Consider the following 26,384-nt stretch of genomic DNA (forward strand, 5'->3'; position numbering starts at 1 on the left):
ATGGTCGCCGTTAAAATATATAGTAGATTCGAGAGTACCGCCGTGTGAAGATGAACGTGACACGAACTTGGAATGCGTTTGCTGTCTCGTAAATCAATTTAGGAATAGTTTCTAGACTCTTTTTAAGCGCTAGGTCTTTGATGTCTTCACCAAATTCAGTCAATCGCAGAAACAGAGAACCAACATGACAGTCGCAAATGAAGCTCCACGAGACCTTATTCTCAGCGTTCACGCTTTCCTTACAGACATTGCCCCGAAAATAGCCACAAAACTTGCCAAACAGTTCGCATTGGTATGTACTGGATCTTTTTTTTTCGTACTTTCATCGCTCTTTGAAACTGATCGATCCTCCTTGTTTTAACTAGGAAGAAGAAGAGATCACAGAATCCCGTAAAGCTGCATCACTCATTGATATCTATTCCAAGTCCAAGAAGAGAAGGTAACTACCAACAGGGCTTTCATCAACCAAAGATTCAAACCAACATTTGATCTCGATTTTAGAAGGACGATAGATGCTGAAACAATACAAGAAGCCGTAGTTGCTCCCGAAACTGGTATGTTGCATTCATCCTAGAAGTCCATCGACCTCTGTTGCGACTGTGTGTTGAGGTGGTTTTTCGCTCTTAATAGTTGAACCAATCGCTTCAAGTGAACACGTAAATGGCACTCCAAATGGAACTGCAGACGTGCTAGCACCTACCAAGGGCTCGAAAAAGCTAAAGAGAAAGCACTCGACCATTGATACTGAAGTGGCGAATACTACTGCTGCCGAAAGTAGCACTGTTGCTGCTTCTGCTCCTACTGCCGATTCAGATGATCCGGTGGCACCATCAGCCAATGGTAAATCCCACTCCGAAGATGCTGAGGCTAGTCCTGAGGTTACCAACCATGGGTGAGAACTGTTAGACGCTTGTAAGTTATTCCGTAGGGGCTCAAGCTCAAGTTCTTTTGTGTTGTAGCAGTGGCAAGAAATCAAAAACGAATAAAGGTACACCCTTCCAACGTGTCAAGATAGACGAAGTCACATACTTTGATGAATCGCTTAAAGATAACTCATTCCATTCTAAGGTAAGAACGTTCGAAAGAATTGAGTATAGCTTGACGACCTTGCTCAGACTCTTTCTTTTACAATACAAAAACAGACTGATGAGTATGGAATGAGGGCTCATCAAGATTTGATTGTTACTCGTGGAAAAGGTTTCCGTGCTGAAAAGACAAAGGTAGGTTTACTGATTGTATATATTCGGATTCTCAGGTGCCTTTTTTTGCTGACGCAGACTTTCTTAACATTAGAAAAAGAGAGGATCTTACAGAGGCGGACCCATTGATACGTCGGTATCTTCCTCTTTCAAGTTTAAATACTCAGACGATGAGGAATGAGTGTCGTAGTGAGGTTTTTGACTTTGTAGATTACAGCATAGACTTGCATCACTGGAGTGACTCGTTACTGCTTTCAAGCGTCAATACGAGGTTGATAACGCGTAATCGGGTCATTTTGCAGAGCGACCGCATAAGTTGTTCATCCTCTCTTTCTCGCAAACATGTCGAAGATTAGATTTGTGACGTTTGACGCATTCAACACGCTTTGGAAGCTCAAAGAGCCACCAGGAAAAGTATACGGACGCATTGCGAACTCGAAATATGGTTGTAATGTAGACCTGGAGCGGTCGTAAGTAAATTATTGGCAAACATTTCAAGTTTTGGTATATAACCATATTTTGCTGATATTCGACTCATAGTGCACAGGCATTCGTACCATCATACAAGACCGTGTCATCTCAATACCCTAATTTTGGCTACAGGTCGATATCTGGCTATGAGTTTTGGGAGAAAATCATCACATCAACATTGAATGCCGGAGGATTAGACAAACCACCTTCGAAGGCCCTTATAAACGAATTATACGATCATTTTGCTACTTCTGCTCCATATAAACTATATCAGGATGTTGTCCCGTGTCTAGTGGAGCTGAAATCATCAGGTCGAGTCAAAATTGGGTTGATTTCAAACAGTGATTCCAGGACAGGTAGCGTGATACTTTGAAGACAAATTTGCCATTACTGGCTCATTTAACTCAAATCTTTATATTTCTGTCACAGAGGAGGTGCTCAGGTCCTTTCGAATTCGTCAGTATTTTGACGTTGTAGTCTTATCAGGCGTGTTTGGAATAGCGAAACCGAGAACTGAGATATTCCGAGAAGCCCTCAAACTGACTGACGTTGAAGCTCAGGAAGCTATACATATTGGTGATGACGTGCTGGATTTTGAAGGTGCTAAGGCTGCAGGGATGAATGGGTTGATTATCAACAGAGCCATACAGTCATCCGAAGTCACTGGGGGCACTGAGAATACTGATACAAACACAACCATATCGAGCCTGAGGGCCGTACTGAAGCTCGTTGAACAAGGAAATGGTATTAAGATATAGATGTTGAACCAGAACAATATGCTCCCCCTAATGCTGTAACCAGCCAGGTTGTGACCACTGCCGTTTACATTATACTATTAGATTTCATCCCACACGCTTACTTGCAGCCGCTGGCGCCCTTGACGCCATCTCTCGAAAATCGTAGGCCACCAAATCCATGGTCAAAGACGTGGGAAGAATGAAACGTTATTTCCAGCAAAGTGCTCATGATGGAAACAGGCTGGGCTGGCTTTCTACGTCCAATTGCACGGGTTTGTGACATCTCGAAACTGAACTGACACCATAGCAAACTCAGTCGTTGCTGTGTTGACTCGTCCCTCCTCAAAAGTCTCGTGTTTTGCCATCATGCTGTACAACAATGACCGAAACAGCAAAGAAGGCTCTGCTGAATGCTGCGATCCGCCGCGAGGGACGCGTGTTTGACCCAACACACGCACGAGCGAAGTCGATATCAGATATCACGTATATATGCCTCTCTCAACAGGACGACGATTCTTGAATAGGGCTCTGTCACTGAAGAAAACATGTGGAGACGTCAAAGGTACGTATCCAGTGTGTTCGGCTTTTGTTGACGGATTAGTAGCCGCTTCACTCCATCCCAACCAGTAACAGTAAATTTGGTACGCGACACTACAGGCTAGCTAGTGCCAAGTAACGACAAATAAACAAACTCGACGTTGTGGTGTTTCTTTCACTGCGTCCGTATCCACAAACCAGCTAATATGGGTACCCAAAAAATGGAACACTGAAGTTGGATGCTTACTGCGGGATTAGCACTTGAAACTTTCCTACCATTTTCTGTATGTTCCAAATCCACGAAAGGGAACTCAACAACATTACCAGCAGCGACGTTTGTAACATTTCGCTACCTAAGCAGAGCGTGTGATCCAAAAGCCAAAAAAAAACGGAAGATCTTTGGCCACATATTGATTGGTCTTCAAGAGCGACAACCAAAACACATGTTTTCCTAGCTCTCGACTCTATAATCCAGCAAATCCATGCCCTATTTTCCATGCTCCACGGAAGCACCAACAGCTTCGAATGCTTGGTCCATGTAGCATTTCGACATTCTTGATTATTCAAATCTCTTAACAGTGAACGCAATAGCATCGATAAATTTACATCCGTGACGTGGCAAAACCAACTCGAGAACTAGTGTTTCAGAAGTAGAAAATGAAGTCTCTTTGTAAAATTGTCCTTCTATAGATATTGTGAAAGTAGAGTAATTGTAGTGCGATTTGACCGTTCAGAGTTTAGAAGAACCAGATGCAATCTCTAATGCTTGAGCGATATCCGCAATCAAGTCTTTGGCATCTTCAATGCCTACAGACAACCTATTCGCAAAAGGAATAGGTCAGATCCGGTGAAGGTAAGAAAAAAAGCAGCATGGCCACGACCAAACATCCCAAACTGGTCTAAACACACAACAAATACATGCCTAATCAACGAATCCGTAATCCCCAACTCTGCCCGTTGAGCAGGCGACACACTAGCATGTGTCATAACAGCAGGCAATTCAGCCAGAGATTCAACACCACCTAACGATTCAGCAAGACAAAACAGTCGTAGCGAAGCCAAGAACCGATTGGATACATCCAAATCAGCATTCTTGATACGGAAGGAAATCATTCCTCCAAATCCAGATTGTTGTTTTCGGGCTGTTGCGTGTTGTTTGTGTGAAGAAAGGCCTGGATATATGACTTCAGATACGCGAGGGGAGGATTCGAGGTATTTGGATATTGCGAGGGCGTTTTCTTCGTGGCGTTTCATTCCTGTGCAAATGATGATCAGTGATCACGAGAGGGATTTTCCAGGAGACAAAAAGACACAGCAACAAAAGCAACACACGAGTCTTCACACTTACTTAGATGTAAGGTCTTGATACCACGATTAGCCAAGAAACAGTCAAAAGGACTCGGTACACCACCAATAGCATTTTGGAAGAACTTGAGTCGTTCATAGATGGCATCATTACTAGTAATAGCAACACCCATCACAACATCTGAATGTCCATTCAGATACTATCGAAATCAAAAATTCAATCAGCAAAAAAAGCGAATGCCATCTTCTGTACATTTCATTGAGTTTTCTCTCCTTTTGAGGTTCTTCTGAAATCTTACTTTGGTAACAGAATGAACAGCAATATCAGCTCCAAGCTCCAGAGGTTTCTGTAAACGTTTGACATTAAAAATGAGTGAGAAAAGCTGGCCGAGAGATTCCAAGAAAAAGAAGTCCGAAAATATATGAATTACCTGGAAGAACGGACTCAAGAAGGTATTATCAACAACCAATATACGTCCAGGAACTTCATGTACAATCTTGGCAACAGCAGCGATATCGACAATTCGTAATGTAGGATTGGTAGGAGTTTCAATCCATACCAACTAAGAATTAGTGAAGAAATACTGATTGTGAGATAATTGACATTCAGCGCACCAAAAAGGACAGAGAATGGTTTCGGAGGGTGCCGTAGAGACACAACAACACATCCTTCCACGACTTCCAAACTTCTTTAAAAACCAAAAAACAGGCCTGGTCGATTGAACTATTACCTTGGTATTAGGCTTAAACGCACTCCTAATATTCTCAGCATGTTCCAAATCCACAAACGAGCACTCCACACCATTACCGGCAGCAACTTTGGTGAAATATCGATATGTTCCACCATATACGTCGTTGACTGATACGACGTGCGAGCCAGCAGAAGCCAGATGTGCTACTGTAGCCGTGGTAACTGATCCAGATGCGAATGCGAGAGCTGTTGTTGTTGGTGTGATGTGTGAGGAATTTGACACCGAGGCAAAAACAACTGTTACGGAAGATTGGCCATTGGTATAGAAGAATTACAACCAGCGCAAAATGGTCATTGCACTATTTCTCCATCATGAAATCAAACTAATAAACAGCCGACGAGCTCCCTAATACCAACAAAACTTGCCATATTTTCCATTCTCCAAGGCAGCGACTGCAGTTTCAAATGCTCGTCGAGTAGGATTTCCTGATCTTGAATATTCAAATCCCTTGGTAGCATGAAATTAATATCAGCACATTCGCAATTGGGAAAAAATTTCAAGACCAGATTTCAAATGTCATCAATTTCATGTGTTCAATCACGACCAGCTAACACACCTTGTGAACACCAGCAGCAGCTTGAGCAAACGTCGTTGCCATACTGATGGGAGGAATGACTGCTCCAGTGGTTGGGTCTAACACATTGTATGCGATTCATATTAGTTAAAATTGCGTTCGGTCCAGTTTCTTTGACGCGGTAGATGTACCTGGATCTTGTCCAGCATGAATGGCCAGAGTACCAAATCCATCGCTATGCTTGGCTCCCTTCATGATTGACTGTAGCTGAATGTGTTGTGTCGTTCGACAACTATTCGAGATCACTCGAAGCGCCATAAATTATGCAATCGCAGTCTAAACACGTGATTTAACACGTATAAATGTGTATGGTATATAAGGATTTATATTTGTTGTTGAATGTTTTGTTCTCTGTCTCCTGTACCTTTAGGTGCTATTTTTGAAGTGATGATGTTCACTACGTTAACCTTACTACATTATGCTACTAGCTTCCGTCCATTTTGATTTCATCGCCTACACTCTCCTCGCCCATTCACACTCAACTATACTAGCAACCCACACTGACTTAACTAATACCAAGACTACCTACCCACTACTCATACTATTTGGGCAACTCGGCCATAAGTACAACCTCATAAAACATCTTGCCCTCTAGAGTAAACGAATCCTTTCCAACAGTGATGGAGGCCTTGGCATCTTGAAACCACTGGTATACTATCGGCTTACTCAAAAACGTCTGGACAAACGTTCTTATAATCCAAGGCAGCTCACTCAACAAGTCAATCTTATCAGTACATTCACCAGGTGATAGCGTCATATCAATCTTGACATCCTCGTTTTTACCATCTGTTGTCTTTCCAGTTAGAGCAACAGTGACCTTGGTGGGGATGTTGTACCCAAATGCATCGTCCATTTTACGTTGGACATGAGTGACAGAGCCATCAAGAGTGATCCCTATAGTCTTATTTTTACGGACTATGGCACCGGTGGCGACTAGATTCACTTCAAAGTCTTGTCCATCAGGTAGCTCAAATTGATAAAACATGAGTCCATCATCGCCAGCCTGTAAATCCCCAAAATTCCATCTTGCTACATGATGTGGATTCATCTGTACTGCATGCACCATCAGTCCCGCTCCATCACACGATACTGTGCTACCATCTATAGTGACTGTTCCCTTGACAGTCCCTTTTGGTATAAATCGTGTAGATACGTAACCGGCATCGTCAGCAGAAGAGAATGAAGTTCCACTATCGGCCATTTGGAAGCCTCCGTCTACGGGGACGAATGAGATGTCGAATACTAGATCTGGGCCGGCGTCGTATTTTACTTTATAGGATAGGTCTTTTTCGTTGAATTTAATTGACGCTTGTTGGCAGGTGGTTGAGCGACGGTCTTCGGACATGATAAAGTCGGTTCCGTTGTGACTGAATGTCGATCTTTTGCTGGTTCCGTCTCCTTTATGGTATACAGCTGATAACTAGATGGTGATTGAGTATCAGTGACGTGATTGAGTGACGAGTGTGGTGTAGAGGAATGTAGCGGCGTGCTTATAGAATCTCTTACTTGCACTGAGGGACTCATACTATAAGATGCAACGTGTCAGTACGCACGTATGAATAATCCATCGATCAAGACACAATCGAATCAACACACAAGATGCAGCATCACTCAAGTCTCATTCAGATGCACATCAGGAACTATCACACATGCAACATACCTCATTGTAGAGTATACGACCTGTATGATTCCGAATGCCCCAGAGTTTGTGTGAATGTAGAATGTCTGGCCCTCTGTGGCCCAACTTGGTTCCAGATGCCATTCCAGGGTGGTTGGGTCTAGCTTTGTATCCTGTTCTGCTTCTGCTTCATCAGCTACAAGGTATAGTTCACGATGTTGGATGGTGTTAATGTGTAGTTGGCTGGAAGTGAAACTTTACAACTAGAATAAGTTGAACGGCAGGGACTTACGCATGATCGATAATTGTGCTGCTCGTGTAGTAGTGTATATACGCTATACGGTTCTCTCCTTCCCTGCTTGTTGACACGGTCTGTCCTGAATTTTTGCAGAGTTTGGAGTGGACAACGCAGCGTTGACATCAGAGCACGTATATTATCGATCTACGCGTTATTTCATGTGTAAAAATTATAAAAATCATTATTATCTTATTTGCGACTTTCTTCACCGCCCCGTCTCTCCAAGTGAGTCTGCTCACCAAAACCGTTAGAATCAAGCAGACATGAGTAGCAGTAGTAATAGCAATGGAGCCGCTGCAGCTGCTCAGCCCGATGTCGACATCACTGCGCCTGTCGTAGCCTCTCATAACAGGTACATCTTACTTACATTCTGATTACATTTGGTCGCAATCTCTAACATCTTATCACATCAGATATCTCGAAGACAATACCATTCAGATACGCGCAAGGACAATACCCTGGGAGGAATGTATCTGCTTAGTACATCTATTAATTATCTACCAGTGCCTTCATTTTACTCATTGTACATTCCATCACATACACAGGGTTATCAACGCGCTGCTCTCATCACTGAAGAGGAATTGGCTCAGATTAGACAATTCCAAAAATCACCCTCTACTTATCTAGCTGAAGTATGTAACAGTGCACTGGTGTGGGCTGGATCCACGTCTTATTCCACAGACGATTTGGACCTTCTTTGAGCTGCTCTAACAGACACTCTTTACAGGCTCCAGACAAGTACATTGCCCTTTTATTCGGCCTATTGAGCAAACTAGTGAGGAATGACACCCTACAGAATCTACTCGTCCTTATCGACGATGTCCTAGTCGGTACGTGTGTTACTGATTCGCAGAAGTACCTATATGCCAATGGCACCTGTAGCAATCGGAACTCGACACTCATATCATACGCCCTATACTAGAAAAAGAAGAACACGTCATGGCATTCTTTGCATACGCTCAACGAAAGGGTGATGCTACCCTCCCATTCCACCCATTCATCAAATTACTACGCAAAGACGACGAATTCGTACAATTAAAAGCTGCTAAAATCATCACATACCTTGTATTGTAAGTTGTACGGAGTTTGTCTGAATTCGAGGGCGGTCGTTTATCACTCTGACTATTTTGTTTTGCTCATCCAGGAATGCAGATCCATCATATCCATTCGATCCTTCAGATTTATTCGTATGGATGACTGCTCAGTTGCAGTCTACAAATCCTGGTGTCGTCGATATCACAGTCCAATTATTACAATCTATACTATCTCTCACTCAATATCGCTTGCCTTGCTACCAAACTCCAAACCTGGTTCATGTGTACGTACTCTGTCGCTGGATGTTGCGCACGTTGCTTCTTTTAAAAGCTAAAGAAGCATGGCCTGCCCGACGACAATTCCGTGGCGGATACTCGACATCTTCGCCACTCACTATGTTTCCCTCGTAGATTGGTGGAGATTCTTAGAAAGGGAACGCCAAATGCTCAAATGCAATATCAGGTCATCTATTGCATGTGGTCATTGACCTATATTACCGATATTGCTCAAGACATTCAAAGGTATGAATCAACACATTTGTTCCTTACAGATCAGAATCTAATACTTGCGTGTTTTTGGATTGTTTTAGGAAACATGATGTGATTCCCATCTTGATTGAAGTAGTCAAGAGTGCTATAAAAGAGAAGGTGGTTCGTGTCATTGTTGCCACCCTCAAGGTATAAGATGACCGAGGAATCGTTCAATGCGACTTTGCAGGATCGCGGATTCCGCCACATAGAACAACCTTTGAACTGACAGTATTTTCTCGTTTTAGAACATGTTGAGTAAAGCTATGCAAGAGAACTTGGCAGCCATGTTTGGAAACAAGGTGTTGAACACCTGTGAGAATCTGCTTGCTAGGAAATGGTCTGATACAGAGATATCAGAAGATTTGGAATATTTGAGAGATGAATTGAGCAAGGCTTTACAGAGCTTGAGGTAGAGTTACAGGATGTAGACGTCATGTTGGTGGTCATCCTTGGTGTACTTTTTTCGCCTTACCAGTGATGTTTTTCGTTTGCGTCATTTGGACACAACTTAGCTGCTTCTGACAACAGCAAATAACACTACAATCACCCACATAGCACATTTGACGAATACGCTTCGGAAGTGCAATCAGGAAAATTAGAATGGTCTCCACCACACATGTCGGAAAACTTTTGGAAGCAGAATGCTGCTAAATTGAATGAACGAGATTACGAATTATTGAGGTATTGAATTTGAATGCTGTTTATCTTTTTCCATATCATAAGTGTTGTTGAAGAGTCAGAAATCTCATCCACTGGTTGCATCTCGCCTTGTTTTGCTCAGAATCTTGTCACGACTCATTGCTACATCAACTGCCCCATTAATACTTGCAGTTGCTGCACATGATATTGGACAGTATGTCAAGTATGCTCCAGATGGAAAGAGGTAAGACAGAGAAAATGGGTGATCTTGAAACTGGATTGAAATCCTGTTTCTAAAGATGGCAATGCTGATACTGACAACTGTTCGTTTTCATGTATAGAATTGTTCAAGAAATTGGCGCCAAGACCCAAATTATGGAACTCATGACTAATCCTGATTCTGATGTTCGATATCAAGCTTTGATTGCTGTACAAAAGTTTATGGTGAATGCATGGTATGTATCGAGTCATGCTATGCGTGTGAGATGATGTATAGTTCTTTTTGGTGTCGCGATGCCAAACTCTCGTTCTTTCTCAATAGGAACTTTTGATAAAGTAAAGTATATATTTTGTTTGGCAAAAAAAATAGGAAAATAAAAGTTTCTCTCTCACCAAAAATTTACAATGGTTGCATTCTGTTGACTACCAAGGCAACCAGAAAGCATGACTACCCCACATGGATTGCTACTGTTGCTCTGTACAATTAGTTTTCTACTTCTTGGCCCCCTTCTTGTCTGTAGCGGCGGCAGCACTATCGTCCAATATAGCAGCACGTTTCTTTGCTAGAGTAGTCTTAGAAAACCAGTCCTGTGGAAAAGTGATTGCGGGAAAAAAACCCAAATAAATAACTGGAAATGTGTAGACAACTACAGTTCCAAATGACAACTCCATGCTAACCTGCATCAGTGAATCCTCCTCCCTGTTGATAGGTAACAGCTTAATCAACTGTTTGATGAACTCGTTGGTATTTAACGGGTGATGTCGAACCTAATATACAAAATCAAGAATATGTGAGCCATACAGAAAAAGCTCACCCCAAACGCATGCTGCATTTTCAACCAGAAACTATCATACACACGACGACCACTCACCAGCTTCAACCTCCGATCCGTCATGGTCCTATCACAAATCAGCTTCAAGTCCCCAGCCGACATTCCCTCCGACAACCTCGTCAGCAGCGTGATATTGATATTCGCCAAACTAACACCCTTCTGAGTCTCAATGTACTCCTTCCATAAATACCCCCTCGACGCATAATCCGGTAACGGAACCAGCAGCACCTTGTCAAAACACGGTACGAGTGCCTTGATATCTCCATCCCACGGATGTGTCGAATTTCCAACCACAAGCACGCGATCAGATACTTCTAACCCCTTGAGCTGTTTCGTCAAATCCTTCTTCAAGCGTTTAGGGTCAGATGTATCCTCCTTGGGTACTTTCTTCGCAAAAATCATTTCGACGCCGTCAATGTAAATCACAGAGGGCGGGTTTGCTTTGGCGACTTTGAAGACCATGTGGATCATTTTGGTTGTTGCTGCTTTGCCCGTGTACAGGCCGGATATGTGCTTGGGGGATATGTTGAATATGTGGGCACCGGTTTCGGAGGCTATTGCGCCTGTAAGTTGCGTTTTGCCGGTGCCTTTGGCACCGACGAGGAGCATAGATGTTATAGCTGGTGCTTTCACGGTCGCTGGGAGGCCGAGTGGGAGGATACAGAATTCTGTCACGGCCTATAGAATAGGAAGCAAAGTGGTCAATGCAAAAAAAAACCTTCAAACGGGCATGGCCGCTGAACTCACTCGTTTCACATCAGACAATGTTGGCGTAATGACGGGTGCTTGTGTTGCAAAAGTACTCAACAAGCTAACACTGCCCTTGAAATCATTGATGGACAGTTCGGGAGCCTACAGAAAAAAACGATGGTTAACATGTGGATTGGTTGTATTACCCTCGACATCCGAACCACTTACACGTAGTAGAATACCAGCTTCTACAAGCTCAGCAATCAAATCCTCCATGGTGCGATTAGCAGTCAAGTCCTTTTCCTTCTTGCCCTTCTTACCACCCTTTTCCTGTTAAATCCCAAATAAACAATCAAATACATGTACTATTGTAGTCTCAAACTTTCGATTACCTTGCCCTTCTTGCCACCTTTACCCTTCTTATCACCCTTCTTGGCCTTACTCTTCTCTCGATCTACCGACAATTTCAGATTCTCTAATTCATCTTTGAGGACTTCGTATATCTGCTGCTTGATCTAAGAGGTTCGACAAGAAATCATTTACTCGCAAAAAAAATCATAGATTATCTTGATGAATGCACTACCTCAGCTTCAACTTCCTTGCGTTTATCAACACGTATCGTCTCCTGATCATGCTTTTGAGCAAAATTATCAGTCTCGTGTTTTGTTGCCCATTTCACCGCATATGCTGTTTGACTACATCATTGGAAAGAAGGTTTGAGAAGACCAAAACGAGACACTCTGGATGCTCAGAAGGCAATTCACTCACGCAGCTGATATGTCCTTGAGGAATTCAGACTTGTCTAACTTGAATGGATCTTCATCTGCTGCATCCTACAACGAAAAAAACGACTGTTTTTGGTGTATGCTAACACGTCAAGTTCACAAGTTCGATTTCTTACATCACCACCCTTTCCCTTAGCATCCTTCTTATCTCCCTTCTTGACAGCAGCACTCTTTGAAGAAGCTGAAGAACCCCGACTCTTTTTGCCTACAATTAACAAAATAGAAGATCTTAGTTCTAGAACACGCATTGGCCAAAAAAAGGGGAGAATCGCAATAAGACATATTTCAGTCTAGAAACCATACCAATTTGATCATCACCGTCACCGCCTACAGTAACAGCAGGCGGTCCCATGAATGAGAACCCAGGCGTATTCCATTCGTCTTCACTTGGAAATTCAGGGAATTTCCCATGCGTCTTTTTGTGATCCATATACCATTGTCTGAAATTGTCTTGCATGGTTTCACGTATTTCAGGACCTTCGACTTTCATGAGCCTTGTGGAAAAAAATTGTTAAGCATTTGTTTAACAAATTTTACGGAATGAGAACTTAGTTTGGCTTCGGTGTTGAGGCCAAAAAGTCAGATAAGAAAATAATGAAGCACCAGCGCTTACTTTTCTTTAGTATTAATGAGTGCCTGTTGGTACTCTTCTTCGTGTTGGGTTTGAGTGATTTTACGACGAGCGCGATTTTGCTCAGAAAGCGCCTTTGCTGCACTTGATCCACCACGAGCAGATGGTTGCATCTCTAAGAAAAGGAAAGACGTATGAGCGAAGAAGAAAACTCTATCTACTCATGCATTTTTGCAACTTACTCAAGAACTCTAGCTCTGCATGCAGTGTTGCAGCTGCCTCCTTCCTCGCTCTGAATCCTCTCCATCTGTAATGAGTAGACGTATGTAAGTTTGATGCACTCAGCCTTAACGGTTAAACGCTTACGTCTTTTGTATTCGTATGGCTGCATTCTGAACCACACTAGCATCATCATGCGCGTCAAGTTCCTGTTCACGCTTAGCTTGCAGTCTATGATTTTATCAAGAGAATAATGTTGAATGACGCGGGGAATTCCGAGTCAAAAAAATATTACCGATATCCCAAGCATACCTGATTTCACGCATGTGTTTAGCTCTCAATCTTCCTTGACGTCCACGTTCATTCTTTTGTATCAGACCAACAGCTTCATCTACAGACATTGCAGGAAACAGTGGTGTGATTTCTGTTGCTCCGAATGTCTTTGCTGATAGTGAGTTCTAGATTCGACAATGGGGTTGTTAGGTTTTGAATAGCAAAAAGGTTTTACAGAAGAGGCGAATATCTGGTGCCCTGTACCATGAGCTGTCGTCGTGCTTCAAGATCCTTGGCTCGATCCTCAACATAGAACCGTGGTATTGCGACATTTAAGTCTTCAGGAACGAGTTTCATGTCGATTAATATATCAGGAAAGTGTTGGATGTCTGAACATTGTAGTTCGACCAGTTTCTACGCGGAGAAGACATTCGTATTAGCACTTTGTGTCGTTGCATTTTGGTTGACCTTCAATGAGATGCAAATCATTGACCGTTTGCATTACCTGCTTGACTTCCAGTAAGCGTCCAGTAACAGAGAGCAACAAGTCTCTTAGCAGTCTTCTCTTTTGAGGATGCACCACTTGATCATATGCATTCTAAAAGTAGGGTTGTCACAGATGAGGTGAAAGTTGAAGCCAAGTTGTAACGAGCGTTCAACTACAATCACGCTCGAGTGTTGCATACAACTCCCAATGGATGCCATTTAAAAGCAACGAGAGCACGACCAAAAAGGAAACCGTCTACTAGTCCACAATACGAATAACGCGAGTGCATGTTTACCTCAACAGATCTGAATATCTGCACGTAGTTAATATATAGAATAGCCAAATGCTGCAATGCTGAGTCTCTATCCTTGGGAGCCAATGCAGCCTCTTTTGATTTTTCATAGTCTGCTTGTGAGACTAGTTTCTCACTTGCTTCTGCCCATAGTTCGTTATATGTTCTAGATTCAGATTACACGCAATATTAATACAAACTCAGCTCTTTCTCGATGTGTATGGGGGTTGTCGTTGTTGTATAGAGTTTGCAACCAAGAAATGTTGAATGTTGATTGGAATTGATGTTGAAGATCTGCGGGTATAACCACATATCCAGCGACAGACGTACCGATTAGACATGAGTTCAAAATGGAGATCGGTTACAATTGAGGGCTTCCAATTAGTGACTTTCTAGAAAGTGCAGATCGTTGCATTGATGTTAAAACAGCTACTGATCAACAAGTTAAACAGCAATGAACTAGCGTGGATGCTTGAAATTACCAAAAGATTTCACCGAATGGTATACACCCAGATGATGATGACGCTGTCCAAGTAGTCGTAATTGACTGGAATTTGTCAAGAAACCAATGGATGATGGTGATCAGCCTGATCAGCAACACAATCTATCAATCTATATTAGAGTTAGCAGTAAAGAACGCGTTAATCAAGTGTCTAATGTCAGTAGAGCTAGACCATGAATCCGTCCTATTTCAAATAACCATACCAACAAATTCCTCCACCACATGTACACGTTCAAAACGCAGAAGATTTGCGGTGATTATGTTGAAAACATACACGTGCAATGAATTCTATAATCCGTGGACGTTCTTCTATATTGCCAAGTCATCTATCCCTAATGAGCGAGGCAACGTCGCGACCGATCGGTCATCATCAGCTCAACCAAGCTTTAAGGGAGGAAAGGACGAAGGTGATCATATTCAACGCTACTGCTGCCCATTTTCACATTTTCAGTAAGTCCATACTCGTTCGCTAGATACTTGGAAGCTCTTCCATGTTGCTCGCTGATGATGATGCGAGTTTGGAGTTTAAGGCTGAACAAATGGGGATGATGGGAACGTATCAAATCAAAGGAGCAACCAAAATTGCCCATTTCCCTTACTTGAATCATTCCCTTTTGTACTCTTCACTCTATTCCATTCCACATCGCTGAGCTTGGCAACATTGAAGGCGGGCGAATCATTCACATTGTCAAGACATCTAAAGTAACATTACCACCATGTTAGTAACAAGTAGCTCTGCAGCTTGGTTCCGAGTGGTATAGACTATGAGTTGAGCTCATATTACCTCCCCATATTCAATCACAATGGAGCCAGTCATGCCTACTCCTCCTGCACGATGGAGACTGATACTCTAGTACTACCTGTACCTGATGGTAAATCCTTAGATTGAATCATGCTAGTTTGATTATAGTGGATTGATTGTTGGTGCACATTCGACAACGTGGCTAGACTCTGCTATTAACTTTCCGACAATCCAAACATACTCACATGTCACTTACACACTGACATCTCAACACACCTACAAACTAGTCCCTTATTACCACATAAAAATGAATCTGGTTTCTGTGACAAGTGAATGCCAAGAGAAAATACTCGACGAGAAAGTCTCTTTTATTGGCTTGAGAGAGGATGAGCGCAATCATTCAAAGGAGTTTCAGTGCTACAACAGTAAATGGTACGACATGGAATGATTTGATATTGTTATAGCATATTCAGTGGATAAATGTCATTATACGTGGCTGATGATGGTGGAATTGATGAAGGGATGGTCACCTTGATTATGACCAGCCAGCCAAAAAAGAATCTATTATACTGCATCTCGTTTCGTCAACCAACCCCATCGCATGATACCAACAGCTCACCACCTTTTCTCCCTTACACTTAGGCGCACCTTACTATTCCCAAGTACTGTTATTTTACTCTGTAAATGCTCTGTTGCTTTATCAGTCTTCTTGGAATTTGTAGATGCTCCATTGCAAGGCAACAAATCATCGTGGCATCCGCTCCCAGAGGACTGTCTAATGGGGGTGGTGTTGGTGATAACAGATTGTATCCGTCTGAAGATGAACGTTTAATACAGGAGATGGATGTAGAAATGGACCATCTCAAATAATGGCGTTGGGGCATTGACGGTGGGCTGTAAAACATGTAAGAATATACACAAGAGCCATTTGTAAAAAATCAGTTACAACAACAAAAGGCATGATATTTGGACAGTTTGACCGCCGCAGGGTTCAATGCGAAGTCGTCGCGTTTCGGCCAATGAGAACATTTGTTGACTTTTCGTTTGGCCACACTATAAAAGGCAGAGCGCTCTCCACACTTTCAAAACATCAAAAAATCATGTGAATTCTAGGAAACCTAGGAAGAAGGAACAAGAGCAAGGGAAGGACACCAGATATGCATTCCATGCATTCGTAAATGCTATTTCTCATCAATGTCCATCAGAATTGGCTCTAATCAGCCCTCTGCATCGTCACAAACACCACTTGCCGCCAACTGCAATTTTCAAACCTAGATCTAAAACATTCCCCCAAGTGCTTCTACTAAATAAAGCTAAACAATGGACTATCAAGATATCCATCCATCATTTGGGCTTACTCTGGGCTCTCTAAACGCTAGTTTGGTCATGTTGCCCTCAACATCAACAAAATTACGCAATTCCAATCTCGAGGTCCAAGAAAGCCCAATGGTAGTATATGAACACACTACACGAACACTTTATACTGACTAAATGCCTGTGGCTCTCTTTCTGCATCATACTGGGAAGAACCAGCTCTTCCTCATCATCAAACATCACTGGCCGCCAATTTGAATTTTCAAACATAGATCTAAAAGAACTCTCATATTGGTTTCTACTAGAAAAACCCCTTCAATCGGCTCTCTATACATTCATCCATCAGTCCCGCTACTCGTCTCTCTGGAATCATTGGTTCCCTTGGTTGCTGCTCATCATCAGCAACAACACGTCGCCTTCAAGAATCAAATCAACACGGAGTCTGTGCTACTACCGCTTGCTAGGTTTTCAGGACAAGGAGATGGCTCTAATTTCATATCTATGGCATTGAGTTGGGATCGATAGACGCTTTGGTCTCGAATGTTGTCTGATTTCTTTTCTCGGTTGACTCCACTCTGAGTTTCTTTGTTGAGGCTGTTTGATTCTATGATATTATTAAAGATCCATTAAAAAGATTTGATCTTAGACTTACGTCACTTTTACTCCTTCATTAGATCCCAACCCCAAGTCAAGATTCAATTTTCCTTATGCATTCGCTGCTTGACGGTATGCCCTGACGTCAAGAGAAGCTTTGTGAACACTGATGACGGAGTCATCTAGCATCTGCTAGATGTCTTTTGAGGTGGTGTGGAATAGGCACAAGCAGGATTGTGTCTATTCTGCTAACGTAACGTACACGCCTGTCTCACTGCTTTTGGCAAAGCAGATAATGAGAGTGTACGGGAACGTGCCATGGTGTTGATTGATGTATTGTACAATGTACAATATTTCTTTCAACATAATCTAGGAAAGCGTTGAAACAACACTTGTATTTTTGTGTTGTTGAGATGTTTTTCTAGGTTGCCATGGTGGAGAGACTGACAACAAAGCAATGTAAAGTACACAGCCAAACAGTCCAGCCTTCCATCACTGGCTGATGTCGAAGGAGATGCCTCCATTAGGGACAACGGTCCCACAGCCGGTATCTGTGGGAGGGCGTGCTCCTTTAGCACGGGTTACCGCACCGCGCGGAGGGTTCGCTTGCCCATACGAAGAATCTGCTACGTCTTCCCCCTCTGATACGTCTCCCACTGGAACTTGTCCCTCTGTCACGTCTCCTTCTAAAGCGTCTGCAACAGTCGTGTCGCCTGATACATCTGACGGAGGAGTGAAGGAATTGTGGACAGAGGAGTTATTGTATGTTACAGCTGCTACTGGATTTCTGTATATAGTGGCCTTGTTGGAGTCTGCACCTGTCCTTAGAATGATCGTATCTTGCTTCGCTTATGCCATTGCACTTTGGATTGTGTTTGCTGTAGCAACACCACCACCAGCAGCACCAGTAGTAGTAATACAATCACCAACCGTTGTAGTAGTAGCTGAACCACCATCACCAGTGGTAGTAGTAGAATTCCCACCAGTAGTAGTAGTTGAACGGCCACCACCAGTAGTTATAGTAGCAACACCAGTCGTTGCACCACCAGTAGTAGTAGCAGGAAGTAGTTGTAGTAGTGGAAGCAGTAGTAGCAGCATTTTAATATCGTCTAAAGCAGCTGCCGTTACTGTATATGGACCCAAAGTGGTGTCTACAATGGCTCAACGAACAGTTGCCTTTCCAAAGACATTTACCTGGACGATCCGCCTCTTTGATCTGATAAGTGTAGAAGCTCAAAGAGTGCTGTCTCGTCACATTGGTGTATCAGATTTCAAGGGTCAGATCATTCGTCGCATCATCGGAACGAACAACACAAGCTTGGAAAGGCTCCAAGAAAAACATGGTGTAATGATGGATTTGAAGATGAGGAAACCGCATGCTAAACCGATGATTCATAACGGATACAATGACGGATTCTCAGATGGCATCTTTGAAATTAAGGGCAAGACAAAGGACGTTGAGGGTGCGAGAAAGGAGCTGGTCGATACAGCTGATTTCGAGGTAAGATGGGGTTTCGGTGGTCGTTTCCTTTTCTTTCCCCATATGTTGAACTTGACTCATTGCGATCTCTTCACTTTGCTGACATTCCTACTTTATTAGATCTTGTTACATCATTTCTCCACAAGTTTCTCTATTCAGTGCAAGACTGAAAAGCTTCCTAATGACATGGTATGCCGGGCAGTCTTGACCTCAGATGCTTTTTTGCTCTTTCGTTCAGACACTCCTTGTTGGCTTGCTGAACTAATTCATTTTTGACAACATAGGGTCTGAATGCTGCACATTTGCCAGCGCGAGATCTGTTGAATAGTAGTGCCAGTAGCGCCGTAGTAGCATCCGTCGACAGTAGATCAGCAGCACCACCAATAGTAGCAGCAGCCATCAGTAGTCCAGTAGTAGTCGTGTTACCAGTAGTACCACCACCAATAGTAGTACCAGTAATCAGTAGTCCAGTAGTAGTATTACCAGTAGTAGCACTAGCTGTTGTGGACACACCGCTATCAGCAACTGCAGAACCACCCGAACCAACCGCACCCAAAACAACGACACGGGGTGCCGATGAAGAAACCAGTTCACTGATTGTGGACGTGGCAAAGGAGTTAGCATGTGCGCCAGAAGTCGACGAGCTACATGAACCACCCAAAGACGACATTTCGGTCAGGCTTGACCCTAAAAAACCTGTGCGGCTGTCGCCGCATGACCATTATGCAAAACTCTTGAGTGGTGAGCTTCCCATATCGGATGGATACAAGGCAAAGTATTGCCATTACAAGCTCTTGGGAGCAGGAGGATTCGGGTTCGTGCTTGCTGGATGGCATACGAAAATAATGATGCCTGTAAGTGTTTTGCTGGTATTATGGTTGAAAATCGTGTAGTTTTTCTCCAGATCTCCGTCTCTGACTATTTCGTACATTTCATGGCCATAGGTAGCAATCAAATTTATGCACGCTAGTAATCTTCGTCCATCTGACTCAGTGGACGTGATTGGAATTGGGAGAATTCCTAAGGAGGTCAACTATCTGGCGTCTCTGGCCAAGCATCCAAACATGCTCCAGCTTGTCGAATTCTTGGTGGAAGGAGAATATTTAATCATAGTCACTGAGCTATTTGGGACGGCGTGGGACCCTGTCTTTGCTTCTTGGAATGTGCCGGCATGGACTTTCGGGTTCCCAAATCTGTCTGTACCGTCAGGCAGCTCTATGGACCTATGGTCCTGCATTCGTAAGTTTTTTGTAGCTTTACTTACTTGATAATGACTCAATACAATGAAATGCTAATCCTTTCATACGTTCCTTTTTCGTAGAATCTCGTAAGTTTCCTTTTGAAATCTGTCTCATGTACGCAAGCCAAGTAACTCACATTGTCTCATTATAATCCTCTCTTTTCATTCTCTTAGATGGCAAAATACCATGGCACATATCGAGATTCATATTCTGGCAACTGGTCAATGCAGTAAAGCATCTGCATACAAATGCGGTGGTCCATCGGGACCTGAAATGTCAAGTAAGAATGATTACAAGCGTCCTCTACATGTTTGGCTTGCCCTGCTATCCTTTGATAGATGACTGACCCTTTTTTTTGGTCTCTCTGCTCCTTGTAGAATATACTAGTAGACCACAGATATTGTATCAAGTTGATTGATATGGGGCTAGCAGCAGATCTTCCACCGGATGACCATCCAAGTATTGAAATAGCTGGTAGCTTTTTGGCACCTGAGCAAGTGTTGAGACTGCCATTCGATGCCAAGAAGGCTGAAATTTGGTAAGTAATATGATCAGACTACTGGCATTCCAAATATCAAACGATGTCAAGTGTTGCTAACTTGGTTTTACTTCACAGGACGGTGGGCCTTGTCTTGTATTCGATGTTATTTGGGCGACATCCGTTTCCTTTTAACTGTCCTGAAGCTGCACTCTTTGGCATATGGCTGCCACCGATGGACTCAAGTAAGATTCGGCTCTCTTTCTATTCTGAATAAAAAGTCTCCTTTCATTGAAAGCACTCGGCTTATTGGCTCTGTTTGTTTCAACTTAGATTTGAGCTCACTCTTGGGAGGAGTGCTGGATCTCTTTCCACCACGGCGTTTTTCCATACAAGACATTGAAAAACACCCAGCAATGACTGGATTGTTCAAATCCTAATCTTTGTAATATTTCCATACAAGACATTGAAAAACACCCAGCAATGACTGGATTGTTCAAATCCTAATCTTTGTAATATTTTCCACCAATATATACCACCTCCTCTTGTTTGCATCAAAACACACGTGTTGTAGCGATGGTGTTCAGTACACAACGAGCCCTCCTCGCTTTTGAAACCACAAGGTATGAGGTGCGGAATAGCAAACCAAGTATATGCAAAGAATCTCAAACCTCGTACTTTATTTTTGGAGAATGCAAAATGTTGCAAATGATTATCTTACAGATGAGTTTGTGTCGGCATGCAGACGAGGCTTCACCTCTCCGAAGCAGCAAGTATCATATTCATCAGACCTTGTAACTTGTACAGTGCTTGTTGAGCCACCAGTTCATCATTGACAGCTTTTCGTAATCGGGACATCATCTTGCTTATCATTGGTGATAGATATATCACATTTCCATAAAGATCTAACAAGAAAGACGACGAGAGAGAAGGTGTGAGCACATTCTGGGTTACCTATGCCTTCTGCTTTCGCAGCAGACCAAACTGCCACTTGGTTTACCTAGCACAATATTCGTCACGTCAATCAAAAAGGCTGAATATCGAGGATTCAAAATATGTCGGTATAGAAATCGAAGTACAGGTTGCAATGACTTTTCATCTCGAGCAGATAATGCTATTATCAAACCATCTCGTAGCATCAGTTCGTCTAATAGACTGACTACCACTATGGCATCAACGTCCTAAACAAAAACACAAAGATGAATGAGTGCTTCCAGTCAAAAAAGGTGCCGAAAGCAACAGGACGGTACGAAATATTCTTATCATCCGGCCACACTTACTTTGGCCAATGCAGCATCCAAAGCATTCGAATATTGGAACTTTCTCAGGTAACGATCATACGGTTTCAACCCACGATAACGTTGTGGTTCGACCAATAAATCAGTCTATGACAACAAAAAGATGAGCAATTTGGAGAGAAAACTTTGCTATGCTATGCTTGTAAATTACCGATTCTGGTTTTGACGTCTTGGCACCGCGTTCAAAGTAAGCCATAGTACCACCTTTATACCTCAATGGTCTCGACGTTGCGCTTTGAGTCTTGACTACACGTTGTCGTATGGATAGCATTCCGTTATTCATTCCAACGACCAAACGAGTGTCATCAGGCTATCGGACGGATATGGATGTTTTGGTTAGTTGCGAGATATATTTGAGCACATAGCTTCTGACCGTCTTACCGATAAACCAATGGAAAGAATAGGAGCAGGATACTTGATACTATGCACAACCTTATAATCCTGTAGATTATATACCTTGACATGATGATCCAACGAACCAGACAACAGTCTGGTGGATGTTCCATCGAATGTGAGACACGTTACGGCCTTTTGGGAGTTTGATATTGTTTGCACTGGGCGTCCTCCAGACATTATATCCCATATTTTGATCTTGTCGCCACCTGCGAGACATCCGTTGTTTGAATGAGTTTTGTCTTTGATTTGTTTCGCTAGAATACAGTACTTTACCAGCAGACGCAACCAATCCTCCATTCTTGAATGGCAGTACACATTCGACAGGGTAACCGTGGTCGAGTGTCAATACACACTTGTTTTCACGAATATCCCACAGTTTCACGACATGATCATATGATCCTATTCAGTAGAATGAATTTTGTCAGCTTCATGTTCAGATTCATAATAAAGCTGTACAGGGCCTTTGTTTTACCTGATATCACCAAGTTTGGATTGTCTTCACAGACAGCAGCGCTTCTCACATAGTCCTGTGGGGTTTAAAGAGACCATTAGTTATAGCGTTGATGCCTAAAGGCAATGGAAGCGATCGCAAAACAAACTTTGGCCGGATGTCCATATAAGCTCACTTGCCTGATGTTGGTCAAATGTACATACAACAGCTTCCGTCGATATGTCCCAATATCTGACAGTCCGATCGTCAGAGGCAGTCAGGATGTGGGTATTCAGTGGTGAAAACTTGGAAACGTGAACGGGACTACAAAAGCAAGAGTGTTAGAGATCACATTATTATTCGTTTTTTTTTTTCCTTGAGCAATGACATACCCATTGTGACCTCTGAAACTTCTTAGAATGGCCCGACTGTTCAGATCAAATAGCTATCGTATTGGGAGTGGTGTGTTGGTTATCACTCGCCAGCAAATAAGATCTACCTCCACAGCTTGTAAAAAGAATACCTGAACTAGCCCAGAAGCATCACCCGCAACGAAAACCCTTCCATCATTCCGTATAGTTCCACCGTACGCAGTCTCTTTAAACCTCGAAATGGTTTTCTTCACGGCATTTGTTACAGAGCTATATACTTGCACTCGAGTGGAACTAGTCACTGCAAAGTCGTATGGGGCCGCAGATGAGAAATGTACATCGGTTATAGCTGCGTATTCTTTGATTGTGATAGGGATCTAATTATAAAGGAAATGTCAAAAATGTGTGTTAAAGAAAAAGAAGTAAGCTTGATGACTTTCATACTTTGAAGCGTCTCCAGAAGCGAGTATCGGCACTCTTTCGAGTCGATAATCGAGGGAACTTCTTTATCTCTAGCTTCTGGTACTCGTTCGACGTCATCTTTCGACTTGCGAATGTCTTGTGAGTTTTGCAAAAAAAAAAGTGAGATAGGAGGCGAAGATGCATCACATACGCGACGAGACAACACAGACACGAATACAATCAAAGGGGAGCTACATTCATAAATAGTATTTCGACAATTCGCAAAAAAAGAGCCATGAAAATGTTCTCTGTCTTGCTTATGTGATTATTATGTTATCGTCTACGTCCTCCTCGTTGAGATTGCTGGTGTTGTTGTTGATGTTGTTGTTGCTGAGTTTGTTGATATTGCACTTGAGGAGCAGGTGCAGCTGCCTGTATAGATAAGATTGATCAGAAAGGAGACTCCAACACGAACGAGAGTCGTCTTCCCACACAAGACGACACACTGTATGCACCCACTATACCTTGACGAATATAGTCTGAGCTTTACCCTTAATCCAATCTCTAGACCTTGGTATGTAGGCCTGAGTATTTTGATCGAGGACCAAGGCCGCGATTTCCGAGAATTGGTCAATGAAGTTCATCAAGTCTTGTAGCTGATAGCTTATTTGTCGTTGGTTTGGATATAGTGTTGATAGTTCTTCTTCGTAGCTTGTTCGAATGCCTGTGATGGTAGTATATTGTGGGTGTTGGATGTAAAACCAGTCATCAAACGCTGACGTTAATGTCCTGTCCAATACCTTCAATCATGTCGGGGACGGTCTCAAAGTCAAAATATGTTCTGGTATTCTTGTTTCCTTTCTGGACTAGTAATATGGCTATAGGTAAATGAGTACTGTTAGTACATATATACAGATTCTGGCAACACAATGATTGATTGTAGGCAACTACTACTCACTATGCATTCTCAATAAAGAGTCTACTGGGCAACAGATGCCTGATAATGCGATGAAATAATTTGCAAATTTTCTTATACGATGACCTGGGCCTGGTCTGATTCTTTTGAAAACAAAACGATGCAGTGATCAAGATGGAAGACAAGGGAGTGCCAGGCTGTTAAATCAGAACAAACAGAGCCCTTTCTAACGCGTAAAGTCACGTATGAAACTGCTCGTGCTCGTGCGGTCGCATACTAATGCAACGAGTGCAAAGTCTATAAAACGATGCTACCTGTAGGTTAATGTACAAGCTCACTAGCGGTTAAAGATGCAATGTCAGAGTACATTGTTATCTATACTGCCATTCTATCACGACTCGCTGTCTTGATCCTCGGAGTCGTCTCTCTACACGTCCATATTCCATATTTACAATCTTCAACCATTGCCTTTGACACATCAGCCCATATCGATCCGTGCCAAAACATAACGTCATATCTTGATACTCCATTGGAATGCGCTTTCAAGCTGATGGCATCTGCCTTTTATCGATGGGACGCGTTGCATTTCGTCAACATTGCAAGGCATGGTTATGGATTTGAGAAGAGCTTTGCCTTCTTTCCTGCACTGCCAATGACTCTTAGATTGTTTGGAATTGATGGTAACGAACTCATTCAGCCATGTGTGGTTGGTGGTAAACTGACATCTTAGGTGTTAGACGAACTGACAACCATTGTCACTGGATTGATTGTGACAAACATCTGCTTTGTACTGGCGGCCTTATCGCTTTACAGGTACAATCTTGTGTGCTCTACCCCGTCGCCGTGTCGTGTACTTGAAGGTTGACATCTTACCGAACCTAGACTCTCGTTACGAGTATTGAAGGATCCCAAAATAGCTACAATATCTGCTTTACTCTTTTGCATTGGGCCCGGAGGACCATTCATGTCATCCATGTAAGAATCGCTTACCCTGCTTAACGCTCAAACATTGAGAGCTTACACAATCGCACAAATCATAGATATACAGAGAGCCCATTCGCCATGCTCTCGTTTGGCGGAATGCTGGCCTTCTCGAACCAAAAGCCGATTGTGGCATCGGTGCTTTGGGGTATGGCTGCAACCTTCCGCTCCAATGGAGTCTTGCTCAGCGGTTTCTTACTATATGGTCTGTTACTGGACTTTCGGACTCGTAAATTGGTACGCGCTTGAATCTGAACTTTGAAATGGGTCAAGAGCTAATAACAATAATCCAAAGGCCTTAACAAAGGTCCTCACGTCCTTGATCGGCATAACTATTGTGGTTTCGAGTATGGCTGCATCGCAATATTGTGGATATCGAGCCTTCTGTCAAGATGTTGATGCGGACTCGCTGCCACCATGGTGTAATAATACTCTGCCAATGATTTATTCATTCGTGCAGCAAAAGTATTGGTATGTTTGTTATGTTCAGAACAAGATTGATATTGTAATTTGGGTATAACCGTTCTTTTTTTGGCAGGGACGTCGGCTTGTTTAAATACTACAAGCCATCCCAAATACCAAACTTTATAGTCGCTGCTCCTATATTGGCAATGACTATACACGCTGCTTGGATTTACGCATCATCAAATCCGGACACATTCTGGTCTCTTGGTCTAGTCCTGTCTCGTACTGGATATGGATTTAGCTCTTCACCAGTCTTGCCGTACCTGTATTTATGGCTTGCACAAGCACTCGTGTGTGGATTGATGCTACATGTACAGATTATGGGACGCTTCTTGTCGAGTATGCCAGCTCTATATTGGTATGTAGCACATGTGTTTGTGAATGGACAGAGTAAGAGTCAGAGAATAATGGTCGAGTATCTGTTACTATATCTAGTGGTGGGCACATTGTTGTTTTGTAATTTCTTGCCACCTGCATGAGGTTAGTGTGTAAAGAATCCAATAACATTGTAAAAGTGACATTTTAAAAGTGCAGTTGTATCTCATTGTCTCAAGAACAATGGCATTTAACATGAAAGTAAGAGGTTTGGGTTGTTAAAGAGGGCTTTGGTCAAACAGGTTTTTGCAAAGTGAATTCACGTTCTTTTTTCAAATAGCCAACCATTAACAGCAGCAATGACATTCCCATTCTGACAGTTCTCATTGCCTTCC

The 26,384-nt window shown here is 42.7% G+C and overlaps 10 protein-coding genes across 10 annotated transcripts; 5 read left to right on the forward strand and 5 right to left on the reverse strand.

The window, feature by feature from the left end:
* Positions 1-184: 184 nt before the first annotated feature.
* Positions 185-1,380, forward strand: SmJEL517_g03838 (uncharacterized protein; the record flags this gene model as incomplete). Its single annotated transcript, XM_031169766.1, has 7 exons — positions 185-292; positions 366-439; positions 502-554; positions 631-892; positions 960-1,068; positions 1,143-1,220; positions 1,294-1,380. The coding sequence occupies 7 exons, from the start codon at positions 185-187 to the stop codon at positions 1,378-1,380; spliced, it is 771 nt and encodes a 256-aa protein (XP_031024202.1).
* A 161-nt stretch (positions 1,381-1,541) lies between these two features.
* SmJEL517_g03839 (uncharacterized protein) lies at positions 1,542-2,428 on the forward strand (the record flags this gene model as incomplete). The annotated part of the gene is made up of 3 exons (XM_031169767.1): positions 1,542-1,669; positions 1,740-2,026; positions 2,100-2,428. The coding sequence occupies 3 exons, from the start codon at positions 1,542-1,544 to the stop codon at positions 2,426-2,428; spliced, it is 744 nt and encodes a 247-aa protein (XP_031024201.1).
* A 1,246-nt stretch (positions 2,429-3,674) lies between these two features.
* Positions 3,675-5,770, reverse strand: SmJEL517_g03840 (uncharacterized protein; the record flags this gene model as incomplete). The annotated part of the gene is made up of 9 exons (XM_031169768.1): positions 3,675-3,762; positions 3,876-4,200; positions 4,293-4,449; positions 4,549-4,596; positions 4,681-4,812; positions 4,981-5,186; positions 5,358-5,448; positions 5,558-5,634; positions 5,707-5,770. 9 exons carry the CDS (start codon positions 5,768-5,770, stop codon positions 3,675-3,677), a joined length of 1,188 nt encoding a protein of 395 aa, XP_031024290.1.
* A 346-nt stretch (positions 5,771-6,116) lies between these two features.
* On the reverse strand, positions 6,117-7,489 carry SmJEL517_g03841 (uncharacterized protein; the record flags this gene model as incomplete). Its single annotated transcript, XM_031169769.1, has 4 exons — positions 6,117-6,995; positions 7,082-7,100; positions 7,236-7,389; positions 7,486-7,489. 4 exons carry the CDS (start codon positions 7,487-7,489, stop codon positions 6,117-6,119), a joined length of 1,056 nt encoding a protein of 351 aa, XP_031024305.1.
* A 265-nt stretch (positions 7,490-7,754) lies between these two features.
* On the forward strand, positions 7,755-10,246 carry SmJEL517_g03842 (uncharacterized protein; the record flags this gene model as incomplete). Its single annotated transcript, XM_031169770.1, has 13 exons — positions 7,755-7,843; positions 7,905-7,971; positions 8,037-8,123; positions 8,219-8,321; positions 8,414-8,561; positions 8,636-8,809; positions 8,937-9,047; positions 9,116-9,203; positions 9,302-9,465; positions 9,612-9,737; positions 9,838-9,939; positions 10,037-10,150; positions 10,237-10,246. 13 exons carry the CDS (start codon positions 7,755-7,757, stop codon positions 10,244-10,246), a joined length of 1,383 nt encoding a protein of 460 aa, XP_031024288.1.
* A 160-nt stretch (positions 10,247-10,406) lies between these two features.
* On the reverse strand, positions 10,407-14,405 carry SmJEL517_g03843 (uncharacterized protein; the record flags this gene model as incomplete). Its single annotated transcript, XM_031169771.1, has 18 exons — positions 10,407-10,502; positions 10,593-10,682; positions 10,787-11,425; positions 11,495-11,599; positions 11,666-11,767; positions 11,830-11,952; positions 12,021-12,132; positions 12,206-12,270; positions 12,339-12,427; positions 12,526-12,716; positions 12,836-12,968; positions 13,036-13,100; positions 13,160-13,243; positions 13,325-13,470; positions 13,550-13,699; positions 13,791-13,883; positions 14,068-14,230; positions 14,395-14,405. The coding sequence occupies 18 exons, from the start codon at positions 14,403-14,405 to the stop codon at positions 10,407-10,409; spliced, it is 2,457 nt and encodes an 818-aa protein (XP_031024289.1).
* Positions 14,406-17,730: 3,325 nt separating this feature from the next.
* Positions 17,731-20,855, forward strand: SmJEL517_g03844 (uncharacterized protein; the record flags this gene model as incomplete). The annotated part of the gene is made up of 9 exons (XM_031169772.1): positions 17,731-18,717; positions 18,817-18,885; positions 18,981-19,550; positions 19,641-19,935; positions 20,018-20,023; positions 20,111-20,217; positions 20,315-20,475; positions 20,554-20,660; positions 20,749-20,855. The coding sequence occupies 9 exons, from the start codon at positions 17,731-17,733 to the stop codon at positions 20,853-20,855; spliced, it is 2,409 nt and encodes an 802-aa protein (XP_031024293.1).
* A 313-nt stretch (positions 20,856-21,168) lies between these two features.
* Positions 21,169-23,450, reverse strand: SmJEL517_g03845 (uncharacterized protein; the record flags this gene model as incomplete). The annotated part of the gene is made up of 11 exons (XM_031169773.1): positions 21,169-21,320; positions 21,416-21,596; positions 21,696-21,800; positions 21,865-22,023; positions 22,095-22,315; positions 22,383-22,508; positions 22,582-22,636; positions 22,764-22,863; positions 22,932-22,984; positions 23,063-23,287; positions 23,355-23,450. The coding sequence occupies 11 exons, from the start codon at positions 23,448-23,450 to the stop codon at positions 21,169-21,171; spliced, it is 1,473 nt and encodes a 490-aa protein (XP_031024294.1).
* Positions 23,451-23,645: 195 nt separating this feature from the next.
* Positions 23,646-24,277, reverse strand: SmJEL517_g03846 (uncharacterized protein; the record flags this gene model as incomplete). Its single annotated transcript, XM_031169774.1, has 4 exons — positions 23,646-23,744; positions 23,837-24,036; positions 24,113-24,190; positions 24,271-24,277. The coding sequence occupies 4 exons, from the start codon at positions 24,275-24,277 to the stop codon at positions 23,646-23,648; spliced, it is 384 nt and encodes a 127-aa protein (XP_031024291.1).
* Positions 24,278-24,583: 306 nt separating this feature from the next.
* Positions 24,584-26,153, forward strand: SmJEL517_g03847 (uncharacterized protein; the record flags this gene model as incomplete). The annotated part of the gene is made up of 6 exons (XM_031169775.1): positions 24,584-24,908; positions 24,966-25,041; positions 25,111-25,203; positions 25,269-25,446; positions 25,505-25,680; positions 25,748-26,153. 6 exons carry the CDS (start codon positions 24,584-24,586, stop codon positions 26,151-26,153), a joined length of 1,254 nt encoding a protein of 417 aa, XP_031024292.1.
* Positions 26,154-26,384: the final 231 nt, after the last annotated feature.

Source organism: Synchytrium microbalum, assembly GCF_006535985.1.
Source record: "Synchytrium microbalum strain JEL517 chromosome Unknown SmJEL517_scf0022, whole genome shotgun sequence".
Classification (NCBI taxonomy): Eukaryota; Fungi; Chytridiomycota; class Chytridiomycetes; order Synchytriales; family Synchytriaceae; genus Synchytrium; species Synchytrium microbalum.